The sequence below is a fragment of the Lepus europaeus genome, chromosome 1, assembly GCF_033115175.1.
Source record: "Lepus europaeus isolate LE1 chromosome 1, mLepTim1.pri, whole genome shotgun sequence".
NCBI classification, from domain to species: Eukaryota; Metazoa; Chordata; class Mammalia; order Lagomorpha; family Leporidae; genus Lepus; species Lepus europaeus.
In genome coordinates this window covers 181027257-181043978 of record NC_084827.1, presented here as the reverse complement: position 1 = coordinate 181043978, position 16722 = coordinate 181027257, and the positions used below count along the sequence as shown (strand labels likewise).

At 56.6% G+C, this 16722-nt stretch overlaps 1 protein-coding gene across 1 annotated transcript in view; it reads left to right on the top strand.

Moving 5' to 3' along the window:
* The window catches only part of COL6A3 (collagen type VI alpha 3 chain), an 83195-nt gene that overhangs the window by 5561 nt on the left and 60912 nt on the right, over positions 1–16722 (top strand). Inside the window, exons 2-3 of the mRNA XM_062193863.1 lie at positions 10995–11115; positions 12454–13071. Coding sequence (XP_062049847.1) covers positions 11025–11115; positions 12454–13071 — 709 coding nt within the window. The 5' untranslated portion in view covers positions 10995–11024. The remainder of the gene's footprint in view (positions 1–10994; positions 11116–12453; positions 13072–16722) is intronic.

Sequence of the window (16722 nt, the reverse complement as noted above, 5' to 3'; positions counted from 1 at the left end):
CCCACTAAACCACAGCCCCGTCGGCCCTTCTCTTACATGAAGTGAGGCTGTGAGACAGGAAGTAGAATTCCCCAGGCTAGCATAAATCCAATGTAATCCAGTGTTGATGAGATCTGATCAGACACTCCCACTTCGTTGTTTAAAAGGGTCTCCGTTTTAAAGAACGGTTTGATTATGAACAGTTACCCTGTCCACAGGAAGGGAGAACACTTTAGCCACAGGGCTGTGTGGTTTCAGAGAGGCCGGTAGCACCGATGCCCGGCCCAGGCAAGAAGAGGCAGCAAGCGAAGTCGAGGTTGCTGACGACCTGTGTCCAAGAGCTCCAGGTGCCCCGGGGCTGCAGGGGAGCCGGCGTTTGCACAATGGCTTTGGAAGCGTTTTCTCACGCACTCTCCCTTTTACGGTGAGCCGGCCTCTGCCGAGCGACAAGCAGTGTGATGGAGACGGAGTCTTGTCTGGCTGCCGTCTGCACCGTGGCCACTGGCCTTTCAGCAGATACGGAGCGTCCTCGCTCACGGTTTTCATCTGGAAGCGAGGTCTCTATCTGGAAGCGAGGTCTCTATCTGGAAGCGAGGTCTCTATCTGGAAGCGAGGTCTCTATCTGGAAGCGAGGTCTCTATCTGGAAGTGAGGTCTCTATCTTTCTGCGTAGTGGGCGATACCGCTGCCTTGGAGCAGGCAGGACACCGGCCTTGGGGAGCGAGGGTGTTCCCCCAGGGTGCCCCCCTGCACAGCGGAGGGGGCTCAGTGCTGGGGTGCCCTCCCCACGCTCTGCATCGCGTCACAGGAATTTAGGGGAAGCTGAGCAGACCTGGCTCCATCTGGGCTTTGCCAGGGAGACTGCAAGTTCTCAAGTCAGCCGCTGCCGGCCTCACGAGGACACCGGTCGCTGACCAGGAGGCTGTCACCGTGCATGACCAGCAGAGTTCGGATGTCATTCGTGTGGGAGACAGCGGACTGAGCCGACAGACGGTGGTCTGGGTGTTTTCACAGCGCAGAAATGCGCGCTTGGCCTTGTAAGAGAAACAGCACGGAACTGGTGCTGATGTGGCCCTTGGGGGCGTTTTTTGGGGTTGCTCCTGGTCGGTTGCTTTTGAGGGTTCCAGGCAAGGCCACTCACCTGTCTCCCAAGCAGGAGGACCCACGATCCTCTCCGAGCTGCCTCCCCGGGGCCGGGAGTGAGGGCTCCTTTCCTGGGATTCAGGCAAGGAAGTGGAGAAAGATTGAGAAAAAGCTGGAGACAGGCCTCTGCCAGGCCTCACCGCTGTCCTCTTGGTCCAGGGAGTGGGGAGGGCGAGGACAAGGAGCACCCACATTTCCTGGGTTTGCCCTCTCGCATCACGGGGCACACACAGCTCTCGCTGGAGTCCACGGGACACCTGGGGTTAACAGGCATCCTGAGCCCGTACAGGAGGAGCAGCCTGGTCTTAAAAAGCAGTGCTTGGCGAACACCAAATAAATGATTTCAAAATGGGAGCTCTGGATGTGTTTAAGAGTTTGTTTCGAAATTATTTCCTCGTGTGCATGTGTGCATTTTTTCTTAAAACAGATTTCCAGACGTGGAAAATGAGAAAGCTTTTGAGTAAGCTTAATGAAAGCTAATTTCACAGAATTGCAAAATGGCTTGGGAAACTCTTCAGGATGTGACTGAATGTTATTTCAAGTTCAAGGGCCATGCGGGGCAACCTTTCCAAGGCGCATCTTTTTGAGTCTCACACATGGACGGCAACTCAGAGCAGAGGGGCGACTTGAGTCCCCTTCAGAGTGAGGCAGGGTGGACCTAAAGCGATTAATGGAGCTCAGCAGAGAGATGAGGGTGAAAAGTAGCTTCTTGGGCCGGCGCCGTGGCTCACTAGGCTAATCCTCCGCCTTGTGGCGCTGGCACACCGGGTTCAAGTCCCAGTCGGGGCGCCGGATTCTGTCCCGGTTGCCCCTCTTCTAGGCTAGCTCTCTGCTGTGGCCAGTGAAGTGCAGTGGAGGATGGCCCAAGTGCTTGGGCCCTGCACCCCATGGGAGACCAGGATAAGTACCTGGCTCTTGCCATCGGATCAGCGTGGTGTGCCAGCCACAGCATGCCGTCTGTGGCGGCCATTGGAGGGTAAACCAACGGCAAAGGAAGACCTCTCTCTCTGTCTCTCTCTCTCACTGTCTACTCTGCCTGTCAAAAAATAAAAAAAAAAAAAAAAAAGAAAAGAAAAGAAAAGAAAAGAAAAGCAACTTCTCTCCCTCTGACTCTGCCTCCTGCAGTGGGCAGAAGCTCTGACAACGGAGACCCCCAGCCTGCAAGCCCTGTGCTAGCAAGAACAGCAACAGACAGTGAGGCCCCGTGGCCATGCTCTGGGGTTCACCCACAAAGTCATGGGTTCCCTAGTGTTCCGCCCAGGGGCTTTGGAAACGGAGACGTGGGTTAGGATTCTGGTCCTATCTGGTTTTCTGAGTCACTTGGCCTCATCTGTTTTCAGTTTCTCAGCTGTAAAATGGGTGGAAGTTGCCGCTGGGCTCCTAGGAGGAGGGCGTGGAACCCCGCGTCTGAGGTAGATGCCCAGGGAGCGTCCATCCTGGGGCTGTCTTCTGTCTCCATCTGGGGCTGGCGGCGGAGAGCTGGTGGGAGGGGAACGAGGCTGGGCAGGGTGCTGGCCGCCTTGCCCCGGCTAGAACAGGCACGCCGTGTGACCATCCAGGACATCTTTTGCTGATCTAAATGAGAGAACCCTCCAGGATTTGCAGCCAGGAAATTCAGTTTTAAAAATCGAGACTCCAAGACATCAGAAACAAAAGAACAGATTTAATTGCAAGCAAAAGCCTTAGCAAACACTCAACAGCTGCCTAGGAGCCCTGAGCCCTGGGAGCGGCTCCCAAACACGACGGCGGGAAGAAGTGTGGGGCCCAAGGCGGCGTCCCACCCAGGAGCGCAGCCAGCCAGACCGGCGGAGACAGGACGGCCTGTCACCCCCCCACCCCCCCACCCCCGCCTTGCTCTCTCCTCGCTCAACACCTGCAGAGATTCTGGGAAGAACAATTCTGAGCACTGAGCATTTGCTTCCTTCCGTTGTGCCCACACGGGAAGCGCTTAGTGCAGGGAGCGTCCCTGCTGAAGAGGGGGAGCTTGGGGATGAAGACTGCAGTGACCACGATTCGCTTCCTCCAGGGAGGGCAGGGACGGCCTGGTGAGGCTGCGCAGATTCACCCCCTCCTGCTCAGGATTCTGCTGGACAGACCTCTGTCTAGACTGCTCCGTGTGGCCCCACTCGACTCACTGTAGGACGGATGGGACTGGTGGGTGAAGGGCGTCCCCGGGTGAGGTGGTGAGGTGTGGCGATGGTTGATAAACCTCAGGCCCCCCACCCCGCGCCCCCAGAGTCCGCAGCTTTTCAACCCAGTCTCAACGGTGGGCGCTAAGGTCTCCTGTGGGGTCCTTCTTTTCCCATTTGAATTCCCATTGTCTCAGTGCTTTGTAATAAGGCCCTGGGTACTCCTGAGCCCTGGCGATCAGAAACGCTGCCTGGGGGGGGGGGGGGTGGGGGGCACAGACCCTTGAACTCTGAATCTCACATTAAGAAACAATCGGTCTGGTCCAATTACAACATCAGAGGCTGTTTGGGGAAGAACAGGCTGTTTCTCTGGAAGGATTCTTGATGAAAAATCTGATGTTCAGTTATTTTTTTTAATTAATTAATTTATTTGAAAGTCAGAGTTACACAGAGAGAGAGAGAGAGAGAGAGAGAGAGAGAGAGAGGTCTTCCATCCAATGGTTCACTCCCCAGATGGCCGCAATGGCTGGAGCTGCGCCGATCTGAAGCCAGGAGCCAGGAGCTTCTTCCAGGTCTCCCACGTGGGTGCAGGAGCCCAAGGACTTGGGCCATCTTCTACTGCTTTCCCAGCCCACAGGAAAGAGCTGGATGGGAAGAGGAGAAGCTGGGTCTCGAACTGGTGCCCATATGGGATGCCAGCGCTTCAGGCCAGGGCTTTCACCACCACAGCGCCGGCCCCTGATGTTCAGTTTTAATAGGAAGAAGCAAACTGACACGCATGCAACACATTTTTCTATCATTTTATAGTGCGCCACCTGTACTTGAGGATACATGAAAGTCACCGCGTGGCACTTGGTTTATCCTGCTAAAGACTCAGGAATGAGTGCGCAGGCGCCTGCTGGAAGGCCCGGAGGCTGTCCAGGGTGGAGGCGGGCTCGGGATTCCTGGAGAGCGCAGGGGCAGCGCTGGGGCTTTGGGAGTGCGGGCGCCGTCCACAGCGGAGGGTGCAGTCCAGCAGCTGAGCGGCGAGTTTCCACAATGCACGTGGGGCAGGCCAGGAGCCCCAGTGTGGCCGGATCTGGACCGGAACCTGGGAACATTGTCCAGCCAAGCCTGGGGGCACGCTCTTCTCTGTGGTTTCTGTCGGCACGGCCAGCTGTCACGGGCTGCACGGCGTTGTCCCTGTCACCACTCACTGCTGCCTCTGTGCTGCAGGTGTAACGTGCTCTGGTGGTGCCCGGCTCCCTGGGTATCTTTGGGACAGCACGCCTGCTCCTGATCGCTACGTTTCCCACAGAAAGTGGCCTGGACAGGAGGTTCTGTTTCAGCGGCTGAGCTCATGTCTTCAAGTTCTCAGAATCTGGGCCACGTCGCGTGGTCTCATTATAGGTGATACTTCTTGCTGACTTCCCTTGGAGAGCCAGAGCCTCCGTGGGCGTTGGCCTGTCTTCTCTTTCTCCATCCGCCACTCCTGGCAGGCAGAGCGTAGGGGCCGCACGTGGCGTCCTGCTTGTCTCAGAGCTGGGTCATTCACGGACTCCAGCTCTGACCTCTGCGCCTGGGCTCAGTCCCTAAGGCAAATCTGTGCCCCTCTCTCCTGTGGGGTCCTCCCCGCCATCCGGCCAAGGGGCCTGTATGGGCACAAGTCCCCTGCTGCCTCCACGGCAGAGCCACACACTCACCAGCCAGCCAGACTTTTCTCTGTGGCGAGCTGAGAACCGTAGACCACGGTTGGTCCTGGGTTCTTGAGCCCTGAGTAGAAAATGGAAGCCCTGCGTCAGACAGCAGAGGACTCTGGGTAGAACCACGGGGCCCCGGCGGCTGCTGGGGCAGGGAGGACAAGCCAGAGACCCAGCAGCTCGGGCCTTAGGAGAGGCACTTCCTGGCTCATGGGGGACCCCTCGGGGAAGCCACTGCACTGCTCTGAATGTCCCCTCATTCTTATCCACTGTCATCAGGCTCAGGTCTCTGCTCCAGACCCCAACACTTTGCTACCATATACGTTCTCTTTCCTTCTTTTTCTTTCTTTCAAAATCTTATTTAGGAGTGAGGATACCTATAAATCTTCCTATCTCTCTATCCTCTGTCTCTGTGCATGTATCTATGTATCTACCATCCTCTGTCTGCCTATCTCTTGTCTAGCCAGCCAGCTCCACCATCCTGCATCTACAGTGTTGTGTGAGTACTGGGGCATAAACACACTTTATTTCTACCTTTTAGCCTTTTAAAAAAAGATTTATTTATGTGAAAGACTCTGTGTGTGTGTGAGAGAGAGAGAGAGAGAGAGAGAGAGAGAGGTCTTTCGTCTACTGATTCACTCCCTAAACGGCTGTAACAGCTGGGGCTGGCCAGGCCACAGCCAGGAGGCGGGAGCTCCACCCACGTCTCCCGTGTGGCTAGAGTGCACCATCAGTTGCTTTCCCAGGCGCATCCGCAGGGAGCTGGGATGGAGGCAGAGCAGCCGGGACTCGACCTGTGCTGTGATACGGGGTTGCTGGTGGCACAGGGGGGTGCGCTACAGAGCCGGCCCCACCTCCACCTCCTGAATCTTACCACGCTTACCACATCATCACTGTTAAGTCATGGCTACGCCGTGGGGTCCGTAGTCAGCCAGTCTGTTAAACGCCGGCAAGTGGCCTTTCTCCTCCTATTCCTGTTTCTGTTTACGTTACTGTGGTTAAAACCACAACAACGTAGAATTTACCACCTTAACCGTCGGGAGCGCAGGTCTGTGTGTGAGCTCTGGGTACCTGGCTGTGTGGTAGATCACCAGGACTTTCTGATCCGGCAAAACTGAAACTCTTGGCGAGTGCACAGTCCCTCCTCCCTCCTCCCCTCCCTCCTCCCTTTCCTCCTCCCTTCCCTCCTCCCTCCTCCTCTCTCCTCCCTCCTCCCCTCCCTTCCCCCTCCTCCCCCTTCCCTCCTCCCCCTCCCTCCTCCCTCCTCCCTTTCCTCCTCCTCCCCCTCCCTCCTCCTCCCCCTCCCTCCTCCTCCCCCTCCCTCCTCCCTCCTCCCTTTCCTCCTCCTCCCCCTCCCTCCTCCTCCCCCTCCCTCCTCCTCCCCTCCCTCCTCCTCCTCCCCCTCCCTCCTCCTCCCTTCTCCCTCCTCCCCCTTCCTACCTCCTCCCTCCTCCCCCTCCCTCCTCCTTACTCCTCCTCCTCTCTCCTCCTCCTCCCTCCTCCTCTCTCCTCCCTCCTCCTCCTCTCTCCTCCTCCTCCCTTCTCTCCTCCCTCCTCCCTCCTCCCTCTCTCTCCTCCCTCCTCCTCCTCCCTCTCCCTCCTCCTTCCAGCCCCAGGGAGCCACGTCTGTTGGCTGCCCTGAGTGAGTGCTCACACAGCCCGTGGGAGTGGGTCCGGGGCATCTGTGCTTGGTGACTGACTGATTTCACTTCCAGTTTTGTCCGTGTTGCAGCGCACGAAGGATTTCTTCCTTCTTAGGCCTGACGACTGCTTCATTGTGTGTGCACAGCCCGGTTACCTGCTGATGGCCACGGCAGCCATTGCTGCCCCTTGGATAGTAGGGATGACGCTGGCATCTCACCGAGGTCTTGTTAAAGGAGACCGCTGGGTCGCACGGTTTCTGAGGAACCTCTGTACTGTTTTACATGGAAGTTCCGCCATTTCTGGCATTTTCTACAAATAAGATCAGGTCATCTGGGAGAAGAGATAATTTCGCGTCTTCCTGTCTGATTTGGAAGCATTTCACTCCCATTTTCTTGCCTGAGATGTGAGAGGCCTGCTTGCCTTTTTCTTGATCTTTTTCCCATCGAGTACGATGCCCACTGTGGGTGTTTACACACGGGCTCTTCGTTATGTCGACGTGATTTCCCTCTTCCTGGTTTGTTGAGTTTTTTTTTTTTAAATCATGAGAACCATCCTTGTGTTGTAGAATAAATCCACTTGGTTATGGCATATCATTCTTTTGGTGTGGATTTTGCATCAACATGCATTAGGGACTTGGGTCTGTAATGGTCTTTTCTTGTAATATCTCCATTGGGTTTGGGTTTCAAGGTAATGTTGGCCTCATAAAGTGAATTTGGAAGTGTTCCTGTTTTTGGAGGAGTTAAGGGAGGCTTAGTGTTAATTCTCTTCTGAACGCTTTGTAGAATTTGCCAGAGAAGCCACCTGGGCCTGAGCTTTTTTTTTTTTTTATTGGGAAGTTTTTGGTCAGTGAATCAGACTCCAAACCAGTTATCCGTCTGTTCAGAGGTTTTATTTGTTTGTGACTCAGCTTGGTAGGATGCACCTTCCAGAAATGTACCCTTTTCCCTGCTAAGCCTCATTCCTTCCAGGGCTCGTGGAGTCTTGCCCGTCCTCCCAGCTTCTCAGTAGTGGGGATGTTAGACGAACCACTTCGCAAGCCTGATTCTCTCTCCTTCTCCCTTGCACCCCTCAGGGAAGAGTAAAACCATCCCTAGGGCAGGGCTATCAAGCCAGTTGGGAGTTTCAGGACTCTAAAATGAAAACAGTACCGTATTTGAAAATCCGATGTAGACTTGAACCTGAGGGCGGTGCGTTCACGGATACTGGATGCCTTTAGTTTGTCATTTACTTCAAGTACTTTGCACCTTCAGGGTGAGATATAAATGGTGATGACCAGATCTCCCTAGGTTAAATTTATTCCTGTTTCTTAAACCAAATGGAATCTCCCGCTTACTGTAGTCTACATTACACAATTTCCAGTAAAACAGAACGTCCTGAAACTCGGGACGGGCAAAAACGTGTTATTAACGTGCTATGAAGGCCCCTTGCCCAGGCCTCCTTGCAGAAGGAGGTGGGCCCCACATTCCCTCCTCCTCAGTGGCCACTGAGCGGGGCTGAGTTCCATCCTACAAGGACACGGGTCCCCCTTGCAGCCAACAGGCTCCCAGACCCAGGGACCTGAGGCCGGTGGAGTCGCAGCAGGTGGAGGTGCCCATGGCCCGGGCTTTAGGGGGCAAGGGCTTAGCCGAATCAACCCGCAAGTGAGCTGCTCTGGGCCCCCGAGTATGCAGCTTGTTTCATGGGATGCGGTGGCTGCTCCTGAGCAGAGGTACCAAGGAACCATCAGGGAAGCCCTGGGTTTGGGTACAGAGCCGCAGACGACCAAGGAACCATCAGGGAAGCTCTGGGTTTGGGTACAGAGCCGCAGACGACCAAGGAACCATCAGGGAAGCCCTGGGTTTGGGTACAGAGCCGCAGACGACCAAGGAACCATCAGAGAAGCTCTGGGTTTGGGTACAGAGCCGCAGACGACCAAGGAACCATCAGGGAAGCCCTGGGTTTGGGTACAGAGCCGCAGACGTCTTTGCTGCCTCCTCAGAGCTGCCGTGTGATGCTGTGTGCTGCTTCTGGCCAGTGGCTCGGTGGCCCACGAACATCTTCGTTTTCCCCTCGGAACGTTTCATGGAATGCATGGTCCAGGGGATGCCCTTAGGGAGTGCTGACGAACTCTGCCTTGTAAGAGCGGTGGCTGGGGCTGCGTTGCTATGCATCCCGCCCTGGGCCTTGAAGGGCTCACGGAAGTCTGCCACAGAGGGGCCGTCACTGTGCTGTTAGAGAAGAGGAGACCAGGGCTGGAGCCATCACAGGCGTGCCCGAGGCAGGGTGTGCTGGGTGCAAGGTTAGGTAACTCCCAGCTCCCTGCCGTTCTCCGGCATCTCCGCTGCTTTTCTGGTCCCCAGTAAGCTCAGGTTCAGGTACTGAGCGCGACTGAGTTGTCGCAGACCGGAGGTTGTCATGGGAAGCAAAACTGCTTCTCCCCCGTCCCCTCCTCCTGCTGGCCGCCGGCGCGGCAGGTGCTATCGAGCGCTGAGGTGCCTCTTATGAGGTGTGAGGCTTGCGCTCCTCAGTCTCTGAGCCCCAGCTTCTTCCTGGAGGCATGGCAATCAGTGTCTACCAAGAGGGACCACGTGAACAGAGTGAGGTAAACTGAGGCACAGGCACGCAGTCCGTATTGCCCAGGAACGGTGGTTCTGAGCTGCCGATGTGGCCGAGGTCTTTCTTTCCCAGAACTGCTCCCCAAACTGTTGGCCAAGGAACCCCTAGTGGGGCACCGCTCCCCAACTTGGGTAGGAAGACTCACTGACACGCAGACCCACAGCTGGGGCCAGCTGTGTGATTCAAATGAGGGACCCTCTACTCAAGTGCTAATTCCAAGATGGCCAAAGCAGAGCCCATCTGCAAGACCCCTCTGTACCCCTGGTTGTAGCCCAAGAAAAAGTCAAGGGGAAGTAGAGCCGTGCGCCACGGCAGGCAGAGGAGAAAGGTGTCGTCCTGGGAAGGCAGAAAGACCTGGTCCAGCTCTCTGGGGGGTAAGGCAGCCCCCAGCCCCCAGGCTGATCTCCGTGGCTCAGAGATGAGAGGGTGAGGAGGCTGGCGTGGAAGTCTGAAGTAGGAAAAGGAGGTGCCGACAGACAAGTTTCTGAGGACACGGGCTGCTGAGCGCACGTGAACCGGGGCGTGGCTGGCAGTGGCGTCTACAGCCACCAGCTGGTGCTCAGGGCGGGAGACTGTGCTACAGGTCTGCTAATGGATCTCTGTGGCTTGTTCCCTTGTGAGGCTGGAGGCTGGTGTAAGGCAGGCTTGGAGAGGCGCTGCTGAGTGTCCCTAAGAAAGGGCGAGGTTTGCAGCAGCCTACACTCGCCGGCATCTGGGCACAGCCCCGGCTCTCCGTGAATGGGAGCTTTCCCCGACGCAGACTGCAGCACGTGGCCCGCGCCGGCCGCCCTCCATGCCCACGAGCGCCCTCGCTCCTGGCCCCTTTCCTTTCTTTCTTTTTTTTTTGACAGGCAGAGTGGATAGTGAGAGAGAGAGACAGAGAGAAAGGTCTTCCTTTGCCGTTGGTTCACCCTCCAATGGCCGCTGCGGCTGGTGCATCGCGCTGATCCAAAGGCAGGAGCCAGGTGCTTCTCCTGGTCTCCCATGCAGGTGCAGGGCCCAAGCACTTGGGCCATCCTCCACTGCCTTCCTGGGCCATAGCAGAGAGCTGGACTGGAAGAGGGGCAACTGGGATAGAATCCGGCGCCCCGACCGGGACTAGAACCCGGTGTGCCGGTGCCGCAGGCAGAGGATTAGCCTGTTGAGCCACGGTGCCGGCCCCCTTTCCTTTCTGACACTTGCCCCAAGTTCCGCCTGCCTTGGTTGGAAGGGCAGAAGGCGCAGTCGTGCAGTTTGTAACTGGCAAAGGAAGGCAGTCAGGAGAGCCCAAGATTCTTGTTTGTGTGTGTGATCGAAACACCTTTTGTGAAAGAGAGAAGTCTTGTTGGTTCATGAGTACTTTGGTTAAAGGTTGTGGAGTAACACGACGCAGGTCCATGTAAGGAGAATGTAGCCCGTGTGCAGGTGCCTGGCCAGGACAGTGAGGGGCTCCATGCTGGGCGGTCTGCCTCCTGCTGTGCACAGGAGGCCGGCCTCTTGGGTGCTATCATTTGCCTCTCTCTCTCTCTCTGTCCTCTCTCCCTCCTTCCCTATGTGTGAGTATGGAGGCAGATGTGTGTGTGTGTGTGTCTGTATCTATTTTTGTCCCTCTATCATCATCTGTCATCGTCTGTCATCTGTCTATCCATCCATCATCTTTCTGTCCATCCATTCATCCATCTGTCATCAATCTGTCAGCTAGTCATTTGTTGTTGGCCCAAAGAATGAATAAGGCTTCAAGTCCCCTTGGAAGTCCTCAGAGGACACTGACCGCGTGGGATTTCAAGGGATCTGCAGCACGAGAGTCAAATGCTAATGGTTCCCCTCTGCCCTGTGTTCCCTTTCAGGTTCATACTTGGTGCTTAGACAAACTCAGAATGAGGAAACATCGACATTTGCCCTTCGTGGCCTTGTGCGTCTTCCTCTCAGGCTTTTTGGCGACTCACGGCCAACAGCAGCAGCAAGCAGGTAAGACCCGAAACGTCCCTGGGTTTGTAGCAAGGAGTCCGCTCTTGGACTTGACCCTAGACATCTGGAGTCTGCTACAGAGCTTGGGAGACAGCTAGCCCACCTGTTATCCGACAGTCATCGATGGAGAGCCACGGAGACTATCCAGAGAGGGGTGAATTATCTTCCCTACACCCTGGCCTTGCCATCTAGTGTGAACCACAGTGGTTTGTTTCTGCACGGGGCACGGGCAGGAAGCTGTGTCTTAAGCATTTCACCCCCTGAGGGGCTTTTCTCTGCTTCTGCCATGGATGGGTTCCTGAGAACACAAAATCAGGCCAAGACAGCTGCTGGGGGCAAAAGTGGCTCTCCCCCCACAAAGCCAAGGTCACCTTCTCTATTACCTGGACACAGAAAGACGTTTTTCCTCTCGAACCATTGGGTCTGTAGAAAAGCTGTTTCCCAAAACTGTTTTTTTTTTAAAGAGCCCCAGTTAATCCTACAGAGAATTTCCTTGGACAGATGAGATGTTGAGAAACGCTTCACCCAGAGCAAGCAGGGAGGGGCGGACTTGGGTCTGGCTCTCCGGGGCTGGGCAGCAGGGCCTTGGTGGGGATTCTGTGGCCGGGCCAGGCCAGGTCTCGCCTCAGTGGAGCAGGAATGAGGGTTGAGGCTTTAGGTCAGCACCAGGTAAGTAGAGGCCACGGCCCAGCCTGGCCCGCGGCTGCTGGAGAGCACCTGTCCGGCCAATGGGCTACATGCTGACGTCTACACGGGTGTCTCTGGCTCTAGACACGTGCAGTAACTAGTTAGAGGAACTTTCTTTGTGCCAAAAATCTGGGAAGATGCGAATTTTCCCCTCTCTACCTAGACACAGCTTCCCCTCACTTAAAGAAGACGCGTTTACTACATTTATTTTTTCATGCAAATTACCCCGAGCGCTGGGGGTTAGTGCAGGTAGTGCAGTGGTTTTCACGTCTCCTTGTTGTCTGGACCCCGCCCCATGTTTCAAACTGAAGAGCGAGTTTATAAGGCAATGGCTGGTTAGCTGTGACCTGACATCCCTCTGGCTGGTCAGCTGGGTCTAGCTGGGGCTCAAAAGGCCACAAAGACCCGTGCTTGGGTTCCAAGGCACCCAGGATTGTCTTTTACATCCCCTGCCGTGGTCACCGAGTGTGGAGCTCGGCTGTGACTGCGCTCCATGGCCCCGCGGCTCAGGTAAGTCAGTGCACCTGCCGCTTGGATGCGGATGAAGTAGCGACAGCGCAGTGGACGCTGACTTTGCCTAGGAAGGTTTGCGCTGGTAGGAAGCAGTCGCTTGAACAGTAGAAAAACCTAAACCAATGTCTTCTTTTAAAGATGTCAAAAATGGTGCCGCTGCCGATATAATATTTCTAGTGGATTCCTCTCGGAGCCTTGGGAAGGAGCGTTTCCCACTCGTTCGCCAGTTCCTATATGATGTGATAGAGTCCTTGGCGGTGGGGGACAGTGATTTCCATTTTGCTCTGGTCCACCTCAACGGAAGCGCACAGACCGAGTTCCTGTTAAATACGTATCGTACTAGCCAAGAAGTGCTCTCTCACGTCTCCAACATGTCTTACCCCGGGGCGAGCAATGAGACCGGACAAGGATTAGCATATATAATACAAGAGCACCTCACCACGGCTGCCGGGAGCCGGGCCGCAGCCGGGGTCCCTCAGGTTATCGTAGTCTTAACCGATGGACGCTCGGAGGACGGCCTTGCCCTGCCCTCAGCCGAACTTGAGTCTGCTGGCGTTAATGTGTTTGCCATTGGAGTTGAGGATGCACACGAAGGCGCGTTGAGAGAAATGGCCAGCGAGCCGCTCAGTACGCATGTTTTCAACCTAGAGAATCTCACCTCACTTCACGACATAGTGGGGCGCCTGGTGTCCTGTGTGCACTCCTCCGTGAGTCCAGGAGGGGCTGGGGACTCGGACACTGTTAAAGACATCACAGGTAACGGCGACGTCGCCACGCTGCTCCCTGCCCTGCTGCTCCTTGGCAATGAGCTTGGGAAGTGCTGGCCTTAAAGCAATGCGAGGCTCAGAGGCAGGGGGGTACCGGCAGGGGATGGCTGTTCGCAGGGGTAAAAACAAAGGTTTGCAATCCCCCCTCACCCTCACCCCAGGCTCCATCTCACACAGAGCACTCACCCACGTCCTTGCTTGGAACAACTTCCAGTTCACTCTGAGAGACTGCGTCTGGGTAGGAGCCCACTTCCCTCCCACCTGCTAAGGGAACAGGGGCTGGTGTCCTTTGGACAGAGCCCTGTGTCAGGCGGGGCTGAGGGCGGCAGGAGGCGTCCCCTGCTGCATCTGGTGCAAGAGCAGAGAGCCCCTCTCCTGTGCTCTGTGCAGTTTGTGTTCGGGGGTTGGTGGGTTAGCGCAGTCAGAAGCAGGGGGTGTGACCCAGTCTGAATCTGTTTGGAACAAGTCGAGTCCTGGGGGGCACATGACACACACTTGGCGAAGGAGCCAGAGCCAGAGGCCCTGGGTGTGGCTTCTCACGTGGCTTCCGTGCCGTTAGCCATGGCTGTGTCCACAGAGACTTTGGATTCTCGTGTCCCCAGCAGGGCCACCTGCACGCGCTGATTGCGTGCAGAGCTGACAATTCCGCCAGCCAAGCCCATTAGCTCCCCTTTCAGTGCTGGGGCCTGGAGATCCACGGAGAAGGAATTTGACAAGAATTTCAGCATGTACTTGCAGCAACAGTTCAGACAGAGGCCGGGGCCCAGTGGAGGGCAGGGTGGAGGGGCTGCCCTGGGTTAGAACACGAGTTCTTGTAGCTGTGACAGCGAGTTGCTCTGGGCAAAATGCACCCAGGTATAGGGAGGGAGAGGGAGGGGAGAGACCGCCCTGGAGAGGAGGGACATGCGTCCTCCGAGGGGGAGGGCAGGGCAGAGAGAGGGGCTGTGCGGAGGGTGGGGAGGTGCAGACAGCTCACGTCCGCCAGCCTCCGTCTTCTCACCAGAGTGCGTGGTGGGAAGGCAGGGTCGGGGGCTTGGAGGCTTCGGGGTTATTTATGAGCAGCTGCTGCAGGGTGTGATGGGATCATGGGAGGTTCAGGAAGCAGCCGTGGGCCTGCAATGATGCCCAGTGGTTCCGAGATCAGGAGCCGGGGGCTGTCCCCACCAGGTGGACCCCCGGCTCTGTGGGCGTCTCAGGCACAGAGGAGTCGCCTGACTTGGAGCTTTAGAGAGGGAAGCACAGTTCCCCTGGGAGGGACTGAAGTGTGAGAGGGTACAGTCCTGAGATACCCAGCCCCGTGCTCCAGGCCAGGCACCGAGGGCCAGGCTCGGCAAAGAGCCAGAAGGCGAGAGGCCAGGTGGGCTGCTGAGGGTGGCCCTGGGGGGCCGTGCTGCGGGGTGCACAGGGGGCACTTCCCAGGGGAGGCTCATTTGTGCCTGCACGTGCAGGCGCCGTGGACAGAGACCCCCCGGGGATGGGGAAGCTGGAGGGCTGGGAGCCTTGTGCTCCGAGAGCCGTGCAGACATCAGAGGCTCTGAGCTGACCATGGGGCACGCAGTGTGGACACAGACAGGACAGAATCAGAGGGAGCAGGGTGTGTGGGTGTCTCTCTCTTAAGCGTTTGGAAGCGGTTACCCCTGTGGGGGCTGTGGAGATGGGAGGCAGGGGCCAGGTGACTCACAGGGCCGGTCTCCGTTAGTCCTAGAAGGTGGATGGAGCCGGAAGAAGGAAGAGTTGAGGCTTTGGGGCATCAACCAAGCAGGGTCATGGGCTGCGTGGGAGGGACGTAGAGGACAGCAGACAGCGCAAGAAAGACAGAGCCCCCTGGACCGTGCTGCGACTCAAGGGCAGCTGTAGGGACACAGAACTAGACCTGGAGAGAGAGGACCACACGGCAGCAGCAAGGAGCCCGCTGCGCTGGGCAGGCAGATCCTGGTTAGGAGAGGGGTTTCAGAGCCAACTAACCCAAGGCATTCCGGAAGGTTCACAACATGGTTCCCTCTGGTCCCCCGTGGTGTAAGCCTTGGGAGGCGTGGGAGTGCCCCCGCCCTTGCTGCGAGCCCACTTCCCCACAGGAAGCGTGAGAGGCAGTCTGGATCCCTTGTCTTTAACCCCGAGAAGCCTCCCCTCGTTCCTTCCACATGTGCCTCACCTCTGGCAGCACGGGCAGGTATGGATCCCTCCAGATTACAGGAGGGGGAGGTGGGCAGAGCCTCGAGCTACCAGGCGATGGCACGAGGCCTGCGCTACCGAGGTCCTCTGTCCCAGAGTAGTCGTGGTCTGCACAGTTCCCCGATCCATCACGTCTCCATGCAAGGGACCACACCAGAGACAGGTGCGGAAACAGTGGCAGAGAACAGTGGGGAGGGGACATCCCCATGGCGGGAGCTCCCGGAAACAGATGCATGAGTTCGCCTTTATGTTTACCGGTTGTGCAAGTGAGCAAACACTGGGGCTACCATGGCAACAGTTACCCAAACCTACCCACACAGATGACAAAACCTTTGTTTTTACACCCAGAAAGCATCCCTGTCTTCTAGTGTCCCAGCCCCAGCAGCGCCAGGGTGGAGGATTCGTCCGTGTCTGTTGTCTTTTCTATTCAACCTTCGGCTGCCAGCCCTCTGGTTCCACGTCCCACTGCATGTTCTACCCAAAGAAGTGCCTGCTTACAGATTTGGGGCAAGGCAGGCGGGCAGGCGCTAGAGAGGCTGCTAAAACATTGGGGGCTTTTCTTCTCGCTCCCTGAGAGTATGCCTGATCACCAAGCAGGAGCATCTCACTCACAAAGTGGTCACGGTCACGGCTGCTGTGCATGAACTCCACCTGACTGCTCAGTCCCTAGCGGTTGCATTTAGATAACCCTGTTGTCCACCACCGAGAGACAGGACCTTTGTTCTGAAATGAAAGCTGAGAGAGAAGTGAGCCTTTCAGAGCGAGCTTTCTCTGCAGAATACAAGATATAAGAAACCCGTGAAGCAGATACGCGGCTTTGCGTTGTGCAGAGGAAGGGAGGGTGGGATTTCTTTTTTGTTTCCGTAAGGAAAGGAGGCATCGCATGAGCTAGGGGAGGCCTTGTGCCCCCAGTGGTGTGCACAGGGAAGCAGCCTCCCCAGGGCTGCCAAAGGAGCCTGCGATGTTCCCCTGGGTGTCGTCAAACTGCTCCGCACAAAAGGCCTCAGGGGGATGCCCGAGCCAAAGGAGCATAAACGCAGGCGACTTCAAAACCGAGCACGCGTAGCTAGGAGGACGGCTCTCAGAGCTACCACTGGCTGTTGGTCTGCCTTGCTGTGCGCAAGCACCCGTGGCTCCTGTGTCTCCCCGAGCCTCCGCTCTCCCGGATGCCCACGCATGCTCCTGTGTGTCCCGGTGTCGTGTGTGTAAAAGGACAATGTTGTTATTCAGTGATGACACATTATCCAACGTTTTTATGGCCCGCTGCTGGAGGTGTCCAGCCACTTAGAGGAGGATGTACAAGGACTTCCCCTTGGTTACATCACTCCAGATCGCAGCCAGCGAGAAGGTAACGAAATGGGGAAGACGTGGCGTCAACTTACGACGTGCCCTGCTGATCACTTAACCCTTCTTGGGGATGTCTTGGTGTGTGGAGTGGCAAATCCTTTTGTGTCTCTCCCAGAGTGCC